General features: G+C 31.4%; 1 protein-coding gene across 1 annotated transcript in view; it reads right to left on the bottom strand.

Moving 5' to 3' along the window:
* LOC139528015 (uncharacterized) overlaps nt 1-21,798 on the bottom strand; it is a 41,637-nt gene extending 19,839 nt beyond the window's left edge. The window contains exon 1 of the mRNA XM_071323786.1: nt 19,746-21,798. Coding sequence (XP_071179887.1) covers nt 19,746-20,348 — 603 coding nt within the window. The 5' untranslated portion in view covers nt 20,349-21,798. The remainder of the gene's footprint in view (nt 1-19,745) is intronic.
* Nucleotides 21,799-22,048: the final 250 nt, after the last annotated feature.

The raw sequence follows: 22,048 nt of genomic DNA, 5'->3' as shown, positions 1-22,048 counted from the left end.
GGGGACGAGTTATCTTTCTGATCGAATATGCAGATATGATTATTAATAAACGATTCCACGGGAGATAACTCTATACTGAATTACATTACACCGCAATTGTATGCACATTAATAAATTATGGACCAATTAAGAGGACTAAATAATTGAAAAGGATTGTAATATAACAGTAATCTCGGAGATCAGACTGAATGAATAGCGCTAAGACTAGCTTTTCATTCGAAAAAAATTACAAAATTACAAACGTAAAAGCTTTTGCACATGAGCGTCAAAAAGTAATGAGCATATAAAAATCAGTATAGAAGGGCAATCTGAAACAAACTTTTGTATGATGTTCGTCGACGATGTCAAACGGCGTTCCCTTTCAACATTAAAAACACACAATGACTAACAGATAAACATGTATATGACTGGTTTGACATTATTTGGCGTCAGCGTCAGACGGCATGCAAATATACAGTGTACCTAAGGTGTATGTTTTCAAATTCTTGAAATATTCAAGAATCGAAAGATGGATGGTAGATTCCTGCTGGCCAAATATATGCCCTTTACAACTGAAAGAAGAGAATGTTAGTACGGATAATATTTTCGAACGCCGGAGAACACTATACATTAATTTAACCGAATGTGTTTTTGTCATATCCATAATTTCTACTACAGATAAGGATGATATAGAAGAATATTCAACGTACAACATCTCATCATATTCTTCTGACGAAGACATATTTTGTAAGGTTCCTTCACAAAAAAAAAACAGAAAATATTCAATAGTAAGAAAATAATAAGTAATAAAAGCAAATATTATATACCTCCTTGACATGTATCATTCAAAAACGCTATACCCACGCATTGATGATTTTAACGAAAGGGGGGTCCTTACCTAACAGAGGCTCTGTCTAATGAAAGTACATTTCTATATGAATTAACAAACGTGTATTATGAACTTTGTATGACTTTAGAAGTATTATCTTTATGCATCAAATTATTGCCTTTACGAACCATAGTTCGTCAATATCCATAAAACAATATCCAAAACCGTGACTGATTTATATACCGATAATTTCAGTACATATTTATAAACTATAATGATCTAATATCCTCTGGGTAATGGAGTGATATATAAAAATTGGATTGTTCGTGCTACATAAATGTGTAACTCTCAGTAGCTATATGCCTGTATAAAATATCGAGATAGTGTACCACTGTCCACTAAAGAGACGGAAAATGAAAGACAGAGGTCATCGTACGACCATAAAAAAGGATTGATTGAGCGTTCGATTAAATAACTCATGTCCAACACTGTTCAACATACTCTTCAGCAATGACAAAAGACCCCGGCAATGCATGATAATATAAAATCACCTTACCCCTTTAGCACCGTCCCCGTCATAAGTAAATAATTCCAAAAAGTGACACCCCGGTAAAAGGTAGCGAACGTATTAATCTATGTTTAAAGATATCGTATTCAGTACAATCAAAAAGATTTTTGGCGCGGCCTTACCTCTGCATCAACGTTGTGTGGGTCAATAGAAGCACTAATGCCCATGTTGGTTAACTAATATAAAATAGCCTTGCTACGGAATGAGATTGCTTGACAATCGCCTCACATTAAAAAAAAATATGGAAAATAATTAGCATGTTTAAACAACACCCTAGCTAGTTAAGATTTAAAGATTAAAACAAAAGATGGAAAGTTTAAGACATTTCTTTTTTGTTTATTCTTTGTTTTTAAAACACTGACTTTTGAATTACCTTTAAATTTGCATGAACGGTTTTCAAAGTGCAAATTATTTTTGAGTTTAAATACATTGACTGGCTTAGTTTCTGAATGAAATGTTAAGAGTTTAAAGAAATGGCGAATTTTCACAAACACTTTTTTAAGTAATTATTTTTCAAGACATTATATCTTCTTTTTTTCAAACGTGCATACTTATAGTCTCTGCAGAGTAATAATAAAATATCTTTATCTTAATCTTTATAATATGTTTAATTTTCTGTAAATTATATGAAGTCGCCTTTTCAATGCAACTCTGGTGATCGAAAGGGATGACTGTTTCATATACAGTAATATATAGCAGCCCAAAAACTACCAATTCTAAAACGTTAATACAATAATACATCACATTTGAAAAGTAAAGCTGTTCTGGGTAATCGAGACCAAAGGTAAATTTTAATTGTGTGTGAAGAAAGATAACTCAAACTTAACATCAATACTTTTCCCACAGATTTGACAACGATTTCGACTTATCATGGCAGGCACTTCTTTCGTTTGGTTTGACTTAAAAATCTATGCTGATTGGGATGTATTAGTTTGTCTGTGGAATATTTAAAAACACATACATGTCCATTTGGAATTAGGACATTGAATCCGAACTGTTTGACCCTTTTATCTTTATTTTTTGGGGGGAGGGAGCATATAGATTCCTGTCCCCTATCCAACCTTCAATCCTGTTCGATCAATTTCGCAGAAAAAATTCTAACTGGATTATTGTTAATTTGTTTTTGTCTTTTGAAATTGCGGGAAATATGTGCTACTGAACGTAGGACGTTAAGCAATCACACTGGTCAGGATATTTTTGAGAAATAGGATATTTTTTTCAATGAACCTACAAGCAGTTTGGGTGTACTCCCTTTTAGACAACGTAAAAGACTTCTCAAACATACATACGTAGAAATACTTGACTGTCAAATTAGTTTTATATCAGTTAGAAAGTTAAAAGTTAAAATAAATTACCAGCTGACAGTTATTGGTTGGTAACAAATGGAATATCGATTTTGAAATCACCGGAAAATAGTTTTCATTCATAGGAGATTATTTGTTTAAGATAAGAGTAAAAATGTTGGTATTTAAAAAAAAGGAAAAGCCATTACTGCGTTATTGATTAGAATACTATATAGAGTAGCAATAACACAGTTCCCACAGCCTAAATACAAAAATTACAATGACGGTGAGGTCGTGTATATAGTGTTCTCGTCCTTAACACTGAAGATCTCGCTGACATGTCGTGATTAAAACCGATAAAATCTTTAAAAAGTCGGACAGGACTTTATCAAATTTCTTCTACCATTGTTGTATATTCTCAACAACGAAAAACAGCTGTTTTCAAAAGAAACTTAATAAATCTTATTTGATCCTAATCGGTTGGAGTTCATTTTTCAAATTCGAAAATAAAAAAATCAAGCCTGCTGTGTGATTAACCGGTAGCAATTGATTTTTTAATCTACTAGTCTAAGGGGAGATAATCGATTTATCAATCAACCTCACATAAAACATGATCCCAACATTTATGTGCATTCCAATGTACGTAGGTATTCTCAGGTGTAGTTAACGCTTTGTTTTATGTCTGATTAATTTTGATGAAAACAGAAAGTCAATTATCGATCCATAAAACAACAATAGTCGTTAGTTAAAAGAAACATTAACAGTAGTAGTGTTTTCACGAGTTTTATTGTTTAACTTGGGACATTGATTTTATAATTTTCTGTATCATGCAACTTCTCTGCAAACTATTATTAAAAATCATTTTGAACATTCTTCTCCTTTGGTTTTTGCTTCAAATTATTCCTGCTAGTAGTTCAGCTGTTCTAGGCTTCAGTTTAAATGTGAATCTTTATAAATGGGGTTGAAATCAAAGTTGTAAAAGAAATTTATTTCATGCTAAGATTACGCCTTTTCTTTTAGAGAGTTTCTTTTCCAATACGGAAATGAATCTGAAAAGTGCGAGTGCACTGTAAGTATCGGTCCTTATAAATTAAATCATTAGAAGCTCAATGTAGGTTTATATACAGCTAGTCGGGATTTTACTGCGACACTGTCTAACTCATTAACATACAAATACCGAAAATGCATAGCTCCCTTGTTCATTGTTTTGATTAGGTTTTTTGTTTGTTTAATAATTGACCGCCCCTTTTCAAAATCCAGGCCCATGGTTCAGCATTTGATTTACATTTGAATGCATGTTATGTTATCTTGCACTTGAACCAATGCAGACAGTTTAAATGATCAATAATCTTGTTTAATCGATATAAAATCATGTCCGATTACACTAGTTAATGCTCTGTTACCATCAAATAAAGTCGTTTTATCCCGCCAAATGTCAAAACTACATAATAGTTTGTCGAAATATTCAAATTCTGACATTCAAAACATTGTTGTTATCTGATTTAACATTCACATTGAATATTGTGGCTGAAAAACGCAATGTATTACATGCCGTTTTACTGGGGTTATTGCCTTGAAGGAATTCATATCAAAGACAAAAGTGTACAATATTTTTTGTCTAAACTCTAAAGAAAAATTGCTTAAAGTGATTATGTTAATAAGTTGGCATATATTATGCTCTTTGTCCACCTTTCATACTATCAAAACATAAACACTGCCGTATATTGCAATATATGTTCGTCCAAACTCCAAAAATATTTAATATATAACGATTAATTCATCGGGCCTCAATTCTTCATGATCTTTGTGCAGACATTTGGATCATTTCAACATGTCAGGCAAAGAAGAATAAGGACAAGGCGGATGTGAAGAACAAGGAGACACGAAGAGAGAAAGGAAGAGAATCCACAAATGAAACAGAAACAACGAAAAGGAGACATGACAAACTAAAAATCATGAAGAACCAGAAGGAGAAAAGATATATCAGCAGGAGACATGAAAAATGAAAGACAAAACAAGAAGGAGAAATGAAAAACAAAAAGGAGAGATGTATAAAAATGTAGAAAAAAAGGAGAATGAAAGAAAAGAAGAACCAGAGAGAATTATTAAAAATAAGAAAGTAACATGAAACTGGAGGCTCTAAAGAGCCTGTGTCGCTCACCTTGGTCTATGTGAATATTAAACAAAGGACACAGATGGATTCATGACAAAATTGTGTTTTGGTGATGGTGATGTGTTTGTTGATCTTACTTTACTAAACATTCTTGTTGTTTACAATTATCTCTATCTATAATGGACTTGGCCCAGTAGTTTCAGTGGAAAATGTTAGTGAAAATTTACAAATTTTATGAAAATTGTTAAAAATTGACTATAAAGGGCAAAAACTCCTAAAGGGGTCAACTGACCATTTTGGTCCAGCAGTTTCAGAGGAGAAGATTTTTCTAAAAGATTACTAAGATTTACGAAAAATGGTTGAAAATTGACTATAAAGGGCAATAACTCCTAAAGGGGTCAACTGACCATTTTGGTCATGTTGACTTATTTGTAAATCTGACTTTGCTGTACATTGTTGCAGTTTACTGTTTATCTCTATCTATAATAATATTCAAGATAATAACCAAAAACAGCAAAATTTCCATAAAATTACCAATTCAGGGGCAGCAACCTAACAACCGGTTATCCGATTAAAAAAAACTAGATACCACAATGATGATTGTGGCCAAGTTTAGTTTAATTTGGCCCAGCAGTTTCAGAGGAGAAGATTTTTCTAAAAGATTACTAAGATTTACGAAAAATGGTTGAAAATTGACTAAAAAGGGCAAAACTCCTAAAGGGGTCAACTGACCATTTTGGTCATGTTGACTTATTTGTAAATCTGACTTTGCTGTACATTGTTGCAATTTACTGTTTATCTCTATCTATAATAATATTCAAGATAATAACCAAAAACAGCAAAATTTCATTAAAATTACCAATTCAGGGGCAGCAACCTAACAACCGGTTATCCGATTCATCTGAAAATTTCAGGGCAGATAACACTTCACCTGATAAACAATTTAACCCCTGTCAGATTTGCTCTAAATGCTTTGGTTTTTGAGTTATAAGCCAAAAACTGCATTTTACCCCTATGTTCTATTTTTAGCAATGGCAGTCATCTTGGTTGGTTTGCCAGGTCACCGGACACATTTTTTAAACTAGATACCCAAATGATGATTGTGGCCAAGTTTGGTTAAATTAGGCCCAGTAGTTTCAGAGGAGAAGATTTTTGTAAAAGTTAACGACGACGGACGACGGACGCCAAGTGATGAAAAAAGCTCACTTGGCCCTTTGGGACAGGTGAGCTAAACAGGAGAATGAAAGAAGAGAAAGAGTCACGAAGAGCAGCAACTAATTTTGTTTTGCAGTGATGGGCCAAATATATGTATGGATATTTAACATGACAACAACATCAAAAATTCAACTAATTGAAACATTGTATAAAGAGTATATACATTTTGAAAGGTTCGTTTCCATCAACATAAAATATCTGACTATTTCTACATTTTAAGGTATCCTAAGGTTCATCAAAAACCATGAAAATTTGCTAACATACAATATAAGGTGATAGACACATCGAACATTCGTTTTCATTACAGCTGAAGAATTAGACGGTGTTTGAACTTAAGTTTAAATTTGTATTGAAAATAAAAATATTTTCATATTCTCTAATCGTATAAGACTTAAAGACATTATTATGCAAATAAGATTAATTTTCAATTCTTTAAAATTTGACCTGTATCTTGCCCCAGAAATATGATTCACAGCTACATTAAATTACTGCTGTAATCTTAACGCTTGAAATGATATAACAGCCAACTCATTCATTTATTTTGGCAAACTGTCATATGTTTTATATAGAATAATTCCAGTTGATATCAAAAAGCTAAAACAAAATCAAAAGTTCCAGCTGTTTTTTAACATTGTAAGAAAATACTGAAATGTTTGCATATTTTTCTTGAGCAAGACGTAGTCAAAACATTTTAATTTTGTCTCAGTCAATACTCGTTAGGGCACGATGCCCTTTTTCATGAAAATATTTTAAAAATCATCATTAAGGTCATAAGAGGATAATCACACCGAAATATTAGACCATGTTTTGAATACTTATCTGACAACTTACATGAAAGTTATTTTTGTTAGCTAAAATATTATTCTAGTTGATGTACACAAAAAAAAAATATCAAATGTTCAAGCTGTTTTTAATCTTGTAACAGTTGTAAGAAAATATTGACATGTTTGCATTATATATACTAGAGATAGAAGTCAAAACATTCTGTCCTAGCCTGTCAATACTCGCATAAGACACGATGCCCTTTTCCAAAAAAATCACTAAGGTCCTGAAAGGATAATTACATAGAAATATCAGGACAATTTTTAAACAAATTCTTATTGACAACTTTATACATGTCAGCATTAACAGTTGTAAGAAAATACTGAAATGTTTGCATTCTTCAGCAAGAAGTCAAAAGAAACATCACTAAGGTCATGAAAGGATAATCCAACATAAATACCAGGACACGATTAAAACAATTCTTATTGACATCTTTATACATGTCAGTTTTTAATCTTGTAGCTTATATTTATAATTTAATAGTTGATATAAAAAAAATCTAAAGATATCAAATGTTCAAGCGGTTTTTAATCTTGTAACACACAGTTGTAACAAGATACTGAAATATTGCATAACATATACAGAAGTCAAAACATTCTGTCGTCGTACGATCTTACAAAGGACACAGTGACCTTCTTTGAAGAAAACTTGCCTTACATACCGCTTCAAGTTGAGGTCATGAAAGGATATAACCTATGAAAAACCAGGACAAATTTTGAAAAGATTTATTTTTATCTGACAGCTACATTAACAAAGTTACGGAATCTGATATCAATTTTCAATAAATTGTGATACATTCTATACAAATTCATTCATATAAGAAGTGTGTTTATGATGCGATTACAAGTGATATATTTTATCAGATTTCAACACAAAGCTACTCATAACCAGAAACATAAATCTAAGTGATTTATCCGACTTACAAGAAATTTATTTTTTGTTTGGCATGTTATCTTGTAGCATATGTTACTTATATCAATCTAAATACTTTGATAACGCGAAAGGTAAATATAACTAAAGTACTTACTAAGTTTAACGTATCAATTGATAGATCTTTTATTTTCATGTACTTACCAATAATACATATACATAAATAAACCAGATATTTCAAATACACGCCATAATGTTAGATCATGCACTATGCAAATTCGGTAATATATCTATGAAAAATGGAGTGCAGAGCCACAGAAGAATGGGTACACTCCCCCGCCTTATGAAAAATCGATAATGAAGACGCATATAGACTGTCTGTGTTACTGTATTCTATCTAATTATAAAACGGTACGATTAAAATAGATCTAGGAATAGTTTTTACATACTAAGTTTATACATATTTTTACTGATTGATACATTTTTTAACGCTTCTCTCTTTATTTAATACAGAAAGAACGTGTTTATATGAGGACGAACTGTTTATTAGTAGGAGGGACATCTAACAGAATCTATTAATTATAAAAAAGAAGATGTGGTATGATTGCCAATGAGACAACTGTCCACAAGAGACCAAAATGACACAGACATTAACAACTATACAGGTCACTGTACGGCCTTCAACAATGAGTTTGTTATCAAGATCAGTCAGTGAAATACTTTTTTAACACACACAGAAAACAAATTAACTTCCATTTTTTTATCTCTTGTAATGATAACGATTGTTATGATAAAATTAACGACTTTTTAAACCTTACTTGTGAATACCAATGCACCAAAGTTATCTTTTTCTAAATTTACCCAAAGAGAGTGTTAACACATCGCCGACATATAAAAACCAATTTTATGGTTCATAATCAAATAAAGGAATCACTTGCATATGTTACCATCTGGTAAGGTTTGATGTAACAGACTGAATTACAAAGAATGACTAGATACAGCATATTTAACATGGCGAAGAGATAAATCAATGATGATGTATGATAGATAGTCTGCTATCCTAGTCAGTTCGACACAAAGCATAGATTCTGCCAGGATTTTACGCTGAATGTCGGAGTCAGCGTGTCTTCCTCAAAGAATACTACAAGGAAACATATTTGTAAAAGCAAATTCTAAATCATTATTATTTGTTTCAACTGTATCGTATCGTTTTGTGATAATTTATCTGAATAAATATTGTTTAAACTAAAGAGAACTTGTTTTACTGACAAGAACTTTTGCTAATTAATTAGAATTATCAGACAACATGTATACATACGTATAGCTTTCATAAAGTGTAACGCCTTTTACTTTATCTTTTTCGACAATAGTCAGAATTCATAATTTCATGAAATTTCGGACGAGAATGTTTTAACAGTCGAAAAGTATATCTGAAACATATAATCGGTTGAAATGAAACATGGCGCGAACAGCCTTTGAGATAGTTTTTTAGTATGCAATATTTAATCGATTCATATCTTTATGTATATAGATATGTATCTTCACAAAATGCATATGGAGAAGAAAGCGTAAAATCTTATTGAATTGTACAACTGTTACCGCTGTATATAAATCTTTTTTGAAGTCTTCTTAAACATGTAACACCTTTCTATTACAACAGGTGTTGTCAACAAGCAGGTAATAAAATCACAAAACTGGCATAATAAAATAATACAATGTTTACTACATAAACAAGATATTTATTGTAACATGTAAAGGTGCACATTCATAACTTACGGTACAGGTACAATCAAATACCGATACTGCTCGAAATTATTACATGTCATTTATGCAAATTAAAATTCAATTGTAATGCGGAATGGGTAAAATGAAAAAGTCTTCATAACTTATTTGAACGACTGAATATATAAGTTTTACATCATTATACGTCTTTGTTAACTTATTTGTTAATAAAAACCACTAGAAAACCAATTACTATGGCTATTTAGTAATATCAGTCTGGGAAGGAACATTGTGTTGGAAAATTAATGTTGTAAAATCACTGGTAAAACCTTAAATGGGAGTTAGGCTCAAGAATGCAATATTTCAAGGAATTCTGTATTCAAGAATGTATTTTCTTTTGATATAGTACATTAAAAATACAGCAATTGAGTCCAATGATTTGTGTAGCAAGACTTACTATATAAATCCTTTGTCTGTCTTATCTTTTATAAAGTACTTTAAAAAATGTGTTTTATAGTATGACTATCAAATTAATGTGTACGTGTTTAGTAAACATGAAAAGTTTTGTTCAATTTGTTAACATTAATGTCAGCATTAAGACAAGATTCATCAATTCGTCACAGACAGATTATCATCTTTTCATATGAATTTTAGTTTAAAATCCACCCCCTCATATGGCTTTTTAAAGCAACACAAAATATTTTAGATACTAGTAATACACTACAAAAACTCAGTCTGTTTCAATACAGATGTCATGATAGATACACCTGAATGTATGCGTTCCAAAAAAAGTGACAGTTCAATTTAATTTTCTCAAAATATGTTAGTCAAAATCAAAAGGCAACATATGTCTTTTCCAGGGGAAAATAAACCGGACATGATGCACATGCTGAAGTGTCTGTTACTTACAAAGCGGACCCCAACGTTTATGGGACACGAGCAGAGTCTGCTAAGCTTTTCTACCAGTTTGCAAGCATCCCGTTTACACCATTTTCGAAAATATTCTGCTCTTCTGAAAAATGGGCTAATTTAAACTAAACCCAACCTGCATGAGTACCTCCCGGCTAATTTACATAAATATGTACATAAAGATTTATTCTATATTTGTGCAAATAAGAAATTTTATATATTCTGTAATGTTCAAATTGACCTTGTTTCGACCTATGTCACGGTAGTTGGAGCTAAAATCTGAAAATATTAATCTATTCTTTAAACCCTCCTTCATTGTGGTATAAATAAAGTAATAGGAGTTTAGGTTTTCTGTCTTTTATTTTAACCTACATTCGACATATATAATAGACCTCGAATTTTATAAAAAACAAAAATATAGTAATGTTTTTGCCATCTTCCATGCAAATATTAAGGGGATGTTTGGTATACAAAAATGTGTTCTCGTCACAGAATGAGATGTCAGGAGATCGAGTGTCAAAAGGTCCAATATCAGTGTTATTCTGGTTGATCTACTTTTGACCTAAATATGTGTTCATTTCCTGACGATGAATGGGGTTTTTTTTCTCAATTATTTCCGGCTACTCTAGAAGATATCGAGTGGATATTTAGTCCATACATGTACATTTTGATTGATTGATTGTTGGTTGCTTAATGTCCAGTGGCAAATATATCATGCGCGTTCAGGACACTGCGTCGAGAAACGTTTTCTAATGAGTTTATTTTTGTTCGGATTACATTTGATATATATTATATGTATAGAACTATTGAACTGATAGCTATAGTAGTATGATGCGGTATGAGTGCCAATCAGACAAATCTACATCCATGTATAACAATTTACAAAGTAAACCATTATAGGTCAAGGTACGGTCTTCAACACGCAGCCGTGGCTCATACCGAACAGCAAGCTATAAAAGGCCCAAAAAATAATAGTGTAAAACCATTCAAACGGGAAACCCAATAGGATAATCTATATTAAAAAAAACGAGAAACGAGAAACGAGAAACTACTTAACAAGTGATGAAAGTATTAAAATGACAGCTTTTTCATCAGTTTAATCATTCAGTTGTAAAATTGCGCTGATAAGGGTCTAGTTTAAAAATGAAATTCAGTGTCTTTTCTCCTCCTCTCGCCTATACCCTTTCAGCTCAACCTTGATGCCTTGACATATCCAAAACGGTTCAATACGCAATTTGTTTATTTATCCATAAAATTAATCAAAATATGATCTGAACCACAGAGGTGGACAACAATCAATTATTCAAACTGATTATTAAAAGCATGTAATTTTAATAGAATTGTGAAAATTGGAAGTTTAATATAGGCTCTTCAGGCATGTTATCTATAGACCATCAATATAAACTGTTATGAATTTTTCTTCTGGGCCTTGTCGATTTTAGATACCAGAAAAATACAACAGATTTTATTATGATAAAGAATAATTTCACCAGTAATATGGTCATAAAATTAATAAGGAATGTTGATAATTATACAGTTATATTGAAGATACTTTCAGACATTACGATAATATTACATCTTTTAATTGGCTTTGAATTTGACTAATTATTTTTCGTGATCGAGCAAGAGAAATAAAAAAAAATCCAATCATTTAGGTAGGACATTGCTCAATTGATATGGGCTCTAAATCATAAAAAATATGCTTAGTATATTCAGAGTGTGTTTTCTCGAAACACCAACTCGATGCAGTATTTTGATTGGTTGATTTCTGAGTCCGAATACAAAAATGGTGCTTTTTTATTTATGACTTCATAGCCTGCCTTTTTAAGGAATCTTTGCAAATTTTATTTTTTTATGGACTAAATAAAGCAGAAATTCATAAATATTATACGCTTCATTCCGATAGAAAAGATACTCTTTGCAACGACGACTGAATTTAAGTATATAAAAAAAGAATAAAAGATAAATTCCAGACACAAAAAGGTTGTTAATTCACACCTAAAAAACGAAAACGTAGCTGTATATATAATACTGTACATTTGTAAACAGAACATAAATCGTGTTGCAGACATCTTGTGTTAAAAGTGCATCACTAGTCGATAAGATAAAGTTTAAAGTTGATGAAATTGACATTGCATTACATAACTGTGTATTATGATTGAATCATGGCGTTTCTCATATTGCAGATCAACAGATTGATATAGGTTTCACATCATGGTTTCCTGCCAAGCATGTGCTCTGACAAATTGTTTGTGTATGCAGTCAGTCTACGTATAAAACAGAAGTCGATATCGTGCGTTTTAAACATCTTTTTATATCGTATATTAATTATTGCAATTATGATATCGAATTTTGGTAAAACGCTTATTTTTATTCTGAGCTAATTCTGATCTTTTCTCGTGTGTCTATCATATAGGCAGAATTCCATATGCTAAAAGCACTAGCACTTGTCTCTTCAAAATATGATATATACATTTCATGATCTATTATATTTAGGGTAGGTTTTTTTTTAAATAGACAAGAGCCTGTGGTTAAAAGACCAGAGTTCAGATAATTTTCCTACTACTACATTACTAGAGTGTGATAAGCGGCTTGGACTACCCATGAGGGTCTCTCTCACACAGTAGGCTAATAGTTTTCCCAAGACAACACAAAAGTTAATATCCAGTACTATATTGTATAGGTTAGCATGATTTATTGTTGATTCTCCTAACCACTTATTTTAATCCCCTTAAATTACGTCACATCCGATAAGGGACAAATTAAGGACGTTTTAACAATCAAAAATAAATGCCTTGGTATTAATCTCTCAACCGTATTCATAACGAGCGTCAAAGTTTGTCATAACTGTTTGTTATTCATTTTCATTTGAAGTACTCAAAAGGGGTGTTATTAGACTTATGTATTCTTACCTAACGTATACTTCAAACACATTAATATAAATCTAAACAAAGGTTGGTGGAGGATATTATAAACCCCGGACAAGTCTCTTCGTGACTTATGGACAAAAATTGTCAATTAAGAGATATATAAATTAATGTAAGCTGTAGTTTCTATATAATTAATTATATGTAAAGAACTTTTGCTGTCACTTACATTTTACAACTTTATATGTAAATAAGATGGTACGATGTTCTTCAATTAAATTATTTCGAAGTTCATTTAAGTTTAAATGCATTAAACACAATCTATATTTCCGAGTTTTTTGTCAGTGAAAAAGAAAATATCATTTAAGTTTTCACGTCGTGTAATATAAACACATGTCTTCCTAGTTCAAGTGAATGTAAAACTATTTTATTCAATGTTTTCGCCAATATACATATGACCCTTTCCAATATCCAATATGCTGATACACACGTTTCATACAGAAAAAGCTGTGAAGAAGGGATGTCCTTGCTCAATGTGAACATAATCTAACAGTTCTATACATAAAACTACAATTTAGGCAAAACTTAATGATTTTTCATTTACATTAAAAACTAGAAGATTTTTTTTTAATTTTCATTCAAATTTGATACTCGAAGATTTTTCTAACAGCCAAAAAGAACATCTTATTTTTGGTACATTTATAATCCTAAGTCACGATTAAGTTGTGTTTGAATTTGAACATATGTGTTCCAAAACTGCAAGTGTGTGTAAATCTGAAAGGGTAAATACCCAGTTTTGTTCTCTTAACTTATCAAGTTACCCTTTTAAAGTGGTTATTGAATCCAAAGTTTAAATAAAGATAAGATTACAACAAAGGAGCTATAACACCGTTGAATTCTCAGATGACTTTAGATACCACAGGACAAAGGGGGTATATTGTCAACAAGAATTCATATGTTAAATTTATGTTAAGCTATACGTCAGTATATATTCAATACACTAAACTTTCTGATATACATGTAAAACGGTGTCGTGAATTTGTTTATGGCCCAAGTGAAATTATTCACACTATAAACAAAGTATAGTATAGCTATAAATGTCACTGTGTATCCTTGAATATACTTCATGTAAATACGAAATACATGTATAGTTTTGTCTGAAATTTTTTATACTGACCCTAGTGCATGCAAGTATTTCTAGCATAAAATGTATGTAAAATTATTCGTCCCTTTGTACGTAGAATAGACTAAAAAATGAAATATAATATGTAATGTATAGCTGTCTGAAATTCGTTTCTATTCCTATCTACGAGTTCGCAAACCATAAAATATATGTGAGGTTTGGGTCCTCCCTGTTTATCATGAATCGAGCAAGGATTTGTATAATAGCATATACTATAAAAATCCTTGAATCGAGTAAATTTTCTAAAATATCAATATAAGTATGAATGACAAAACATGAATGATGACCTGCGTAGAAGTGTCATCATCACCAAACACTTTATAAAGGACAATAAAGTTTTTTTTAAAGGACTTATGGATTTTGCTCATTGGTGAAGGTCGTACGGTGACCGTATAGTTGTTAACTTCTACGTCATTTATTCTCTATTGGAGAGTTGTCTCATTAACAATCATATCACATCTATTTTTCTATAAAAACACTAAAATCCAATTAAAAAAATGAACAGACCCACAGTAGGAAAAGGCAAATAACCATGATAACAGGAAACAGGTTCATCTAGATTTAGGGTAATCAACCCTCTCTCTTTAAATGTCGACCAATGAAACATAAAATTTGAGACAAAATTCAGTATACTACATGTTGGTACTACGTTTTAAGTTTAAGGAGGTTAAACAAACTATAACCATTGTTGTCAATGTGAAATATATAACCAAATCCTTAAATAATTCATGAATGTTTTCATTGAACTCTCTTATCATTTAACCATGTTAAACCTTCAGCAAGATACACAAAAATAGTAAGCTTTTCTTCTTATCTTACAAATATTTATTTACGTATATTTAAATAGTTTTCAAAACTGATAGCAATCAGGCGTAAATAAAATCGATCAACGTTCTGAATAGTATTTTATTATTTTTACAGCTATTTGAATATACTTCATTATATTTTAACTTTCACTGACAAGTAAAATGTTTTAATAGCGGGGGTTAAATTTATAATCTTTTCATAAGAGTGTTAATCTACCTTTTAATCTAAATCAATATCTGGAAAATAATATTTAATTTTCTTATTGAAAATTCAACACTAAGGTATATATCTTAGCTCAAGATTATTTGTAAAACGTAAAACGTGTGGTATACTTGTTATGACTGCTGGCTTTTTTTTCTGATATTTTGGAACCATTTCAATTGACACTTTATGGTATGAGCCATGGTTGGTGAAAGAGGGGTAGTGGGCCTGCATCAACCCATAAAAACGGTTTATTCTTCTGGCATCACAACATAACTATCAAAACATCTTAAAATTTGCATGATCAAATTCAAAAATATATTCAAGATAGATTCATATGGTTGAAAACATAAATACGTATATGCAGGTGTGGGGTTCACCCTCTCCAGTGCCAATGGAATTTTAATGAATGGTGCAGCTGGTTTAGCTGCAAAAGTTGTATGGTGACAAAAAAGTATATTCTTGTAAAAGAATTTTAATTCAACAATTAAGTGTCACAGGAGTGCACACGACACAGAACAATATAATGTGATCAAATATTTAAAGAACAATAGTGTTAATAGTGTATTGTGTTAAATTGACATATAATACAATTTAACATGTGCACCATTTTTATGACAAAGCATAATTTCAAAAAGATATATTTTAAGGGTTTCCTGACCGACCCTTATTTTGGAAACCGACCCAAACGCCTTTATGGTAAATTCGTCGAAGAGAGCACAAGCGTAGATGTAATTTTTCATACTCATCTTCGATTTCATTTGTATTGACTGTGGCAGATTAATTATGATGATGAATAGCAGTGCACCCTGCGTTCCATATTGACCATCCACTATTTCTTAATAAATCAGTTTGCTTAATTTTACGGTTACTAGTATGATCTAGTATACTTTCTGTAATAACTTATTATGATCTTTACCGAACTGTTGAACACCTGGCATCTGTCAGTCCTTACTTTGCCGTTATTTCAAAGATTGCATTTTTGTCAAATATATGTCCTCTATATACAATTTCAATATAATTTACTAATTAGATTAGTAACTAACATTTAACTGATTTAAAAGGTTAAATATTAAATTCTATAATTTTGGTCGATTTCCAAAGAAATAATCAGGAATTTCTATTATATTGGCTAAATGAACACGTTACAATTAAATTATTTCATGTCATACTTTTTTACATTGAATACTGTAAATGTTTACTTCTTATTTTTCAAACTTATTTAAGTCTCCTTTATCAATAAAATGCTGTACTTATTGTTATGGATTATTAATAAAATGACAATAAGGAGATTCAGTGTCAAATTCATCATGTAGGAACTTGTAATTATTTGTTGCTGATTGTGATTATTTATTGTTACTGATTGTGATTATTCGTATACATTGTAGATTAATGTGTAAAATTGTAATTATTTGTGGTATTTGTAATTATTTGCATTAATTGTAGCCTAGTTAGTGGTATATTATGTAGAGATTATAACGTTAATATTCTCCATATGTATTTAATATTACAAGTTAACTTCGTTAGTCAAGTTAATTATTTGTTATCATAGTAATAAACAGTTTACATGTGTTGGTTATTAAACTGTTCAAAAGTCAATAAGTTCATAATCCTAATTTTCAATACATCAAATTCATGTTCATATGCAAGCATTTCCAAGACACTTTAACTTGCATTAGATTATCAATCAATCAATAGCACGAACTCCGTGACATCCCTATCATGAGTATCCGTCTCTGTACTAGTCTAGCTACATGCAAGGTTTGAAAAGCATTCTTATATACTACATCCATCAAAAATATACTATTCAATCACTCTTTCACAATTGCCGACACTTTTCTTGTTCATTTCGTGATTTCAATGTCCCGCTAAACAGTATATGCGTCGGAGTCTGACTTATTGGGTCCGCCTATGCTATATACTTATAACCATAATTTTTGAGAATCTCAGTGTCGGATCCATGTGTGGGGTTGGAATGGGATGGATGAGGGTGGCTTAGAATCCTGGTGTTGGAACCTTCCCATCATTTTACGAGCAATGCTTTTAAATAAGGACACATAATGTTGACACATTATCCATGGTTGGAACCCTCCTTTTAAAAATGGCCGGAATCGGCCCTTGAATTTACAGCAGTTGTTAAAATATTCTACCTCTTTTCTTCATCTTCATCATTTTAGATGCATCATCTTATGACATGTATGCACCGCCCATGTGTCTAGTTACTAAGTTCCGCAAATGCTATATACTAATTACTGCTTGTAAAAAATTAAAAAAAAGACGAATTATGGGTGGATTTTAAACTGAACGTCACTGTGTATATATACAAATGTTATGTTCAATAAAATAAACTATCACGAATGTTTTTCTCAAGTACAATCGTTCTTCACTTAGAGATGACACTTAAAAGTCAAATAAGTCTCAATTTAAAGAGCTTTCTCGACTTCTCGCTATCTAGTGCAAATCGACTGCTGTGTACACATATTTTTGACAAAATGCGTAGTTTTGCACACACATCGTATTTACATTTTTTATGGAACTCGAGCTAACAGCCCCGAATGGAAAAAGGACTGGAAAATGCTGACTAGGCATAATTCTAGAGAACTAGATAGAACATACAAGATAAATCTATAGTCACCTTGACCTTACACGTGACCTCACAGACAGAAATCAATTATCATTCTTTATCACAATACACATCCCTTTCATATGAATAACGATCAAATTTCATTTCTATCAGTATATTCATTACTAAAATTTCAATTCAAATAGTAGTAGCCAATCTATTTTCAATTAAGAGAATGTGTTACTGTCTGAATTATATTAGTTACCGGAATAATGAACCCAATTTCTATATATACTCGATATTTTAATTGAAATCTACATACATATACTTCTGATGACAGATTTCTGTCATAACAAAGCCTTGTACTAAATGAGATTCTGTCATTATAACAAATAAATCATAGACGTTCAACTTTATAGTACACACTTATTCCGCCTTATGTTGTTGGTTTTAAAGTCTCGGTTTAAGTGTTTGTTCGTGTGATGTTTTGTATTATATAACTTCAGCATGTCTGCAGATGTTTAACACCATTGCAAAAACGGATTTTAATGTGAACAAAACAAATTAAAATGACTTTTTGAAATACTTGTGCATAATAAGGTTTCATCGGTGAATTTTCTAACATGTGTAGCATATAACCGATTTTCGTTTTAATCACATTTCTATTTTGAAAACATTTAGCATATCTTGCTGAAAATCGAATCTTCTACGAATCTTTACCCTTTTCTTCAATTATGCCCGATCTTAACTACTAGCTGTTTTGAATTTCAATATACACCTACATTGAAACTTTAGCAGGCATTTTTACATTTTTTGCAAATGCGTTGGTCATAAAATAATTTGAGTCCAGTATTTACAAATAAGCTATAAAAGATCAACAATGACTGTGAAGATATACATAGATGTCCAATACACAGTTTATGTACATACTTATCAACAATGCAAGGGGTCATAACCATCTAAAATATTTTAAACAGGGACAAATTAAACCTATTGATATATATCATATATACACGAATCTAAAGTAGAGGGTCATTGGTACTGACAATATTTTAATTTATAATACCTATCCTTAAAAATTATTGATTTTCATATCCATTTGTATCAATGCCATTTGATTTGATGACGTCATAATGTAATTAGCATTCTTGTCAATATTTAGCACGTTTGTATTTCACGTAGAGCACCTGCTGGTCTACAGGTTAATATTCAAAGTTTGCAGATAAAAATTTGCACATCAATATGATAATAATATTTTTCTCTCTAATCATCGCTTTAGAACGAAATCAGATAAAAGTCAAGTGTTAAAAGAGGCGAAAACAGGTATATTAAAAGGTGTTTTTAAAATTTGAAATTGATCCAAAGTTAAATACAGGTATGACATAAGAATGTTCAATTGCTTTTTAACAGACTTATTACATACATTTTTTTTTACATCTGTTGTTTTCAAATAAATAACTCAAGAAAATGTCAAAATCTAGTCTGTTTTTCCTTTGTTTATGATATGCATGTACATGTACATTTGTTAAGACCCTATGCATGTTAAAATGTAATCAATTGCAGGTATTGTAAATATTTGACTGATTGTGTGTGTGTTGGGTTTGGTGATAGATAGGCTGAAAACTCGAAACCGTTTAAACAACAATAACAACAGAAAGAAAGAAGAGAATAAAGGAAAAATATGCATTACAGTTGTAAAAAAATAAACAAATCGTAGTCAGCTAGTTGTTCGACTGACCTGAAAATTCACAAAAGCTTAAAAAGTATCAATTAAGGCTACGAGGGAGCTAAAAAGTAACAATTGAGGCTCTTACCATTTCATCGAGACTTTTAACATCACATGTGATGATTTGAGGTGGTGGGTCTCCGGCAATCTCTGCATCTATTTCTTCCTCCATTTGAACAATAGTCGGAGCCAACATTCCAAGTTTAGCTCCAATCCGAGCAATTTCTAATAAACACAACACAACATTTTTCTCATTTTTTCTCAAAACAAGATCATCAGTTTCAAATGAAAGCACTTCGGGTATTCCAGCATCTTTGGTCCATTTTATAAAATTTGATATGTTATCCCTGGCATGGAATGTTTGGGGTCGGACTTCAGACCGATATTGGACCTCATATTCTGGAATTTGTATTCCTCTCACAAAATTAGATTGCATTTGTTCGAGTAATCCCAATTTTCGTCGCTCTTGAGCAAAATTTCGCACTTTATTTGCATGTTCACATAATCGGACTCCAGTGTCGAGTACGTCGAAAAAATTCTCCACACCTATTTCTAATTTATATAGACATGTAAACCAGTCTGCTAAATCCTCCTTCATGGCAAGCAAGTACTCGTCCTGAGTTTTGAAGCCCACGAAAGACTTCAGCTGCAGGACTAATAACGTACCAGGAGTCTCCGTTGGACTCTCCATTGCGAAAATATATTAGAACGGCACTATTAATAATCCATATTTATTCCATAGTACTACAGGTCCTTCCTTGAGAATTTAGGGTCACTCCAGCCCCACATAATATCTTCTCGTCAATGAATTACATTTTTGTAACGAAAATAAAACATGTATGTTCTATAGGTAGTAACTTGCCATGACTAATAAGACTTGAGAGTATTAAGGTAGTAAACGGATCACTGGCTGGCATGCCGAATAAATATCAATAAAATTATGTCTTACCTTCGATTCAATACCCGGTATTATTAAAATCCTAAGTCACATGATTAAAAGGCATTTAAATATGGGTAAAATTAACAGTGCCATTCTATTCTGAAAATGTGTGACGAAAGAGAAAATCTTTCCTTTATCACTTGCCGTATTATTCCGTCTGCGTTGTATCGATCAAATGTTCAAGTCACGTCTGTAGATGATTACCACATATTATGCAGGTCTCACTCCGATTGTTCCTAATTTAAATACACAGAATATTAAGTTGTGTATTCCATGTTTATCGTTTTACCATGTGTCACGTGTAAAATATAAATATGAATTAATAATTGCTCTGAGGCTCTGCATCCGAATCTCTACTGACATTTGTTGGTGAAATAACTTTCAGTACTTAATCATTTAAAAGTTTCAGAACTTATAAAAATCAATCATTCGAGTCAGGAAAAATAATATTTGACAGCCATTCGACACACGTTATGTATATTTTTATTTTGAGGAATTTGTTATAAGATAAGTAATCATTCCAAATGAACCATATCTAAAATTAAACAAGATATCTACGAGATCTCTATCAGAGTTCACTTAGGGGCGTATAATTTAAGTGCATCCTTCAAACGTTCTTGTCGAAATAGATCACCAAATACATGTTATGATGTAGTTGTATATCAGATATTTTCCATATATAAATCACAAAATTTTGTAAGCCTGGAGGTTTACTTTTCAATTTTTATATTTTTCATAATCGATATTTCCGAAATCACCTATTAAAAATCCCAATTTTACAATATTATTCCTATAAATGCACAAAAAGTGAAAACACACGCGACATGGACTAACTTCTTATGTAATCGAACTTCACAAATCAGTTGTCCTTTTTAAAACAGATTATAAATAATCCCTTAAACATCACCATGCCATCTTTAATTTAAACGCTCCTCATATGCACATCCTTGAAGTTGTGTTTGATGTTTCAATAAAGACTTCCGGATTAGAAAATAACAACTTCATGAAATATAGCAAGCTGAAAGTTTTTTTTATCGACTTATGTCCTTAGGCTAACACTAAAGTTAATAATCTTTACAACAGATTTATGACAATTTTGGTAGCGGACTTTAATATTAAAGTGTCCTTGGAAACATAAATTATAAAAAAAAAATCGACCAAAAACATAAAGCTGATAAAATCTCGGTGTACAAAATAACACAAAGGTCTGAAATTTGATCAGAAGGCGAATACACTGATGAAGAAAACTCATCGAAGCTTGCAAAAAGGGGTAAAAGGTGATACCTAATAGTATAAAATATAAGAAAACGTTGATTTAGTATGTTTCAAATACAATTAGACGAACTAATCATAAACGTCAGACTCGAGAAAGTTACGAGGAGCTGAGATAATCTACTTTACAGATCTTTAACATCTGGCTACAAAGGATGTGTATTCCCTAACCCAGGGAT

The sequence above is a fragment of the Mytilus edulis genome, chromosome 6 (assembly GCF_963676685.1).
Source record: "Mytilus edulis chromosome 6, xbMytEdul2.2, whole genome shotgun sequence".
NCBI classification, from domain to species: Eukaryota; Metazoa; Mollusca; class Bivalvia; order Mytilida; family Mytilidae; genus Mytilus; species Mytilus edulis.
The sequence above is the reverse complement of the archived record's forward strand: the minus strand, read 5'-3'. Positions and strand labels throughout refer to the sequence as shown.